The sequence below is a fragment of the Mytilus edulis genome, chromosome 6, assembly GCF_963676685.1.
Source record: "Mytilus edulis chromosome 6, xbMytEdul2.2, whole genome shotgun sequence".
NCBI lineage: Eukaryota > Metazoa > Mollusca > Bivalvia > Mytilida > Mytilidae > Mytilus > Mytilus edulis.
The window spans coordinates 23,362,083-23,366,337 of NC_092349.1; the positions used below are offsets into that span (position 1 = coordinate 23,362,083).

General features: G+C 31.4%; 1 protein-coding gene across 1 annotated transcript; it reads left to right on the forward strand.

Annotated features, from left to right (window-relative positions):
* The first annotated feature begins 1,058 nt into the window (after positions 1-1,058).
* Positions 1,059-3,933, forward strand: LOC139526033 (uncharacterized). The gene is made up of 5 exons (XM_071321204.1): positions 1,059-1,222; positions 1,670-1,780; positions 2,185-2,263; positions 2,995-3,248; positions 3,712-3,933. The coding sequence occupies exons 1-5, from the start codon at positions 1,091-1,093 to the stop codon at positions 3,751-3,753; spliced, it is 618 nt and encodes a 205-aa protein (XP_071177305.1). The 5' UTR covers positions 1,059-1,090; the 3' UTR covers positions 3,754-3,933.
* The last annotated feature ends 322 nt before the right edge of the window (positions 3,934-4,255 follow it).

Genomic DNA, 4,255 nt, shown 5'->3' on the forward strand with positions numbered 1-4,255 from the left:
CAGACTACTAGTACTCAATTGCTTAAACTTAAAGATCCCTCCTCAGAATTAAATGTTGATTCCTTACCTGTTTAAAATCTAAATAATAGAAAAACGACAAACAGCAGTCCTAAAAACACTTCGTAAAAATATAGGTTGAGCTACAACAAACTGCAGTGAGTGCATGTGTTCTTGAAGAATATTTAGCATTCAATCATGCAAATGCGTACCTTTGTCAGTCCATTTTAGAAAACACATTTATGATCTATGACCATCAACAATGTTTTTGTTGAAAAGAGAGCTTTACTAGTTATCAAAAGTACCAGGATTATAATTTAGTACGCCAGACGCGCGTTTCGTCTATATACGACTCATCAGTGACGCTCAAATAGAAATATCTATAAAGCCAAACAAGTACAAAGTAGAAGAGTATTGAGGATTCAAAATTCCAAAAAAGATGTGCCAAATACGGCTTAGGTAATCTATGCCGGGAATAAGAAAATCCTTAGTTTTTCGAAAAATTCAAAGTTTTGTAAACAGGAAATTTATAAAAATGACCACATGATTGATATTCACCGAAATGTTGACTACTGGGCTGGTGATACTCCCCGGGACGAAACGTCCACCAGCAGTGGCATCAATCCAGTGGTTTAAATAGTTATCAAAAGTACCAGGATTATAATTTAGTGCTTTAAAAGTAAACTGTAGAATCAAAGGAAACAAAACAAAGTTTAAAGACCACACCATACGTACACAACAGAAAAAAGACACACTATCAAACAACAGTCTGGTGATACTGCAAAAAGAAAATATATAATCGAGAAACACCAACACAAACACAAAAAACAAACTCGCAGTTAATGAATGTGTTTCGGGAGTTTACGTAGTTTAACATTTATTTGAATTGCAACATTCTCACTAGTATTTCCAAATATGAAGTTAAGTAACTGTATGAGTTTCTATAAATACATGTTGTATTTAAAATTTCGCAATATCACAAGTGTTGAATGTGATCAAATTTCCAAAACTGATAAGACATTATACATGTACACTATAAAGGTCGGCTTAAAGTACGTCTGGTCATAAACATAATATTCTAACACTTGTCAAGATGATTTCATGCGTTATTTCTTTATTTGTTTTGGTGCCATCGGTATTTAGTTGCTGTATCCCTAGTCAATGGGAGGGATTACAAGGCTTAGCAATGGGACAAATTAAAGATGGAAAACCAAGCAGCATTGAGGTTGGTCATGTATTGTCTTTATGTTATACATTAAGCACATTGTCTGATTAAACTGTTTTATATTCATCAATTAAAACATGTATGAAAAACAAAATAGTTGGGTGCTATATATAAAGAAAATAGAACGATGAGAAAGAATAAGAAATACAATAAGGTTCTAATATATAAAGAAAAGGAAATAAAAGGGTTCTACTATATATAGAAAATAAAATGAATAGGTACTAATTAGTGTTTGAGAGAAATGAAGATCCTGTTCGTAAATGCCTAGAATTCTCTTCGGAGGTCTAGACCTAATCTATCAGAAGTTGTTGTTTTTGTAGCATTTTAAGAGGTATTTCTTTTTTTTCTCGTTATTATCGCTGTTGTACATCCATCAGAAACTAATTGTTTTTACTGTCTGTACCAAAATCAACTTATATGTTAATGTTTTATCTTATATTTTTTCAGGCCTTACTAAATATATCGTTTGACGCTACTGCAAAGAAAATATTTGTCGCCGGTAGTATAACTGTTGATGATAAAAGCTACGACGAACAAGTTCTTCAAGATTTCAGCACAGTATGTAATTTTCATTCGTAATTATTAAGAAAAGAATGGATGGAAGCGACCTATTTGTTTTTTAAGGGAGAAGAGTTAGACATGGGTTATATTTCTCTGTTTAAAAAATAATCTAAATATAAAACAACATTTTTTTAAAAACATGTATAGAAGCAATATTATTTTTTTAAACTCAGTGTTCACTTTCCATCCTTAGAGAAAATATCCCCCCTTCCCCCTAAGAAAAGATGAGATAAGATTTTAAAACCATATTATTTATCAATGTTTATTGAATTCGACGGCCATTTTAAAAACGATTTTCCATCTTTTCTTAAATTCATAGTATCCCAATAACTCATGCGTATTTTTGAAAGACTATCTATGTATAGAGATCTGTTTGTCAACCTGTTCTGTTATGTTTTTAGGGTAAACAGTACGTTGTTGTCTCCGGACAGTGTATTGCTACTGCAATAACAGAGCCATTTCCACAGACATGCACTAGTCGTAAGTCACATTTTATTGAATTATAGTCATTTTTAAAATAGATTATGTAAGTAATAGATATAAAATACATAAAAAGGCCCCAAGTCTTAAGTTAAGACCACATCGCCCAACCAGAACGAACACAACGTGCTTTAAAATATATTATCTTATAACTGTTACAGTTTGAAAACAGAGATAAAAAATTTGAAATTATTAAGCAATTTACCTCTTCTAAGAGCCATAAATTTGACCAGACTGAATTCAAACTCGATTTGAATATTCAAAGGAACCTAACTTCGTCAAAAATTACTCAAGTTGAACAACATTCAAATTAGGACTTGTCATAGTATGACTATGGGGGAAACGGAGAGGGATTGAAAAAGAGAGAGAACGTGTCTCTCTAATACGGCTTCAGATAAAAACTTTGAATAGACATTCAGAACAGAAATAATTTTGGTCAATTAAAAACCTAATAATATTAAATCATAATGATAAAAACACCAATCATAAGTAAACAATGTAAAATTGTAAAGGAAGAATCGAAAATGGAGATGGTGGAAAAAACACGACTCTATCTAAAGACTGCAGTTGACAATGATATATTTACAATAGGCCTAATATAGTTTTAATTTGATTGCTGCAAAATTTTACTGGCTATAATGATCGAGTGATGACTCCTCATGCTATTTGACAAAATGTAGTATTTTAAGTTTTTGACAATATCTATTGAGTATCTCTGTCTTATTCTACAGCTAGTGCTAAGAAGTTGGCGACAACATTCGTTGGTGCTGGACAGAATAAACTCATTGTGGAACTGTACAATGACGATGTAGATGGGAAGAAAACTGATATTACGGTATTACAGGGATCATGTATTCCTGTCTCAGCCTATCAAAAATCAGGACAGACCGTAACATTTATAAATTATTTGGGAATAACTGCAGGGATCAGCAACGCCACTATTTTTGACATCCCTAAACCATGTAAAAACGCCACTATCATGCTGGTATGTATGTCCAGTCATATTACACGTGTTCGTATTAACGGTTGCAATGTTTTGTTTTTTAAAAATGAATTGTTTATATTTTTTAAGAAAAGATATGAATTATAATGGAACAATGATTTATTTCAAAATACATCTTATTATTGATGTTATTCAAACTTTTGCTTTTTGGATGAATTTGAGTAAAAAATATTTGCACCCACACAGTAATATCCTAATGATATAAAAAGGGACTCGTCGATTAATCTCTATGGAAATGAGATGTCCAATATTACACCTATCATTCACCTTTCATTTACTAAACCAATCACAATATTAATGACACTGTTGACGCCGAAGTCGTCGGAAAGCACATAAGTTTTGTCTCCGCTGCCTTAGTTACGTTTTACACATAACTCAGTTTAGTGACTCCACAATTTCTAAGGCAGAAATTTAAGCTAATATAATTTTTTTTATTTTATTTTAGGAAAATACAAGACATTTCAAATCTACTGTATTGTTCCGTTAGGAGGAGACCTTTTAATTGAAAAACTTAAAAGTCAGAAAAGTACTTGAATCGCTGTCAAATTTTGATAATAATCTATTTTATTTACTGTTTTTATTGTCTTAATGTTGAAATAAAGACCACATAACGATGCATTGTTTTCCATAATTAAATATTTTAAAATAAATAGCTTTACATACTGAATACCTCTGTTTTAATTTACCATGTTCAAACCGGAAAGATGGATGAAAGCACATGAGATAAGTGATCATCGAAATGTCATCACCCGTATACCAGATGAACATAATTGGAAGATTCAAACAGAATATCTTTCTTTCTTCAACGAAGAAACATTTCATACATATATGAGTGGTATTATTCTATAACCTGCATCAGATACACCCGTAACCAAATGAATTTGAAGCATATACAAAAAAGTTGGTAAATTTGATGTTAAACAAATTGATTGATTGTTTGTTGTTTAAAGTTCAATGGAAAATATGTCATGCACAATTATGGCGAAAAA

Excerpts from the sequence above, each read along its gene's own strand:
- LOC139526033 (XM_071321204.1), top strand. The coding sequence starts at position 1,091 with ATGATTTCATGCGTTATTTCTTTATTTGTTTTGGTGCCATCGGTATTT. Across the intron at positions 2,264-2,994 it reads TCCACAGACATGCACTAGTC|CTAGTGCTAAGAAGTTGGCG; the intron begins GTAAGTCACATT and ends CTTATTCTACAG. Across the intron at positions 3,249-3,711 it reads AAAACGCCACTATCATGCTG|GAAAATACAAGACATTTCAA; the intron begins GTATGTATGTCC and ends ATTTTATTTTAG.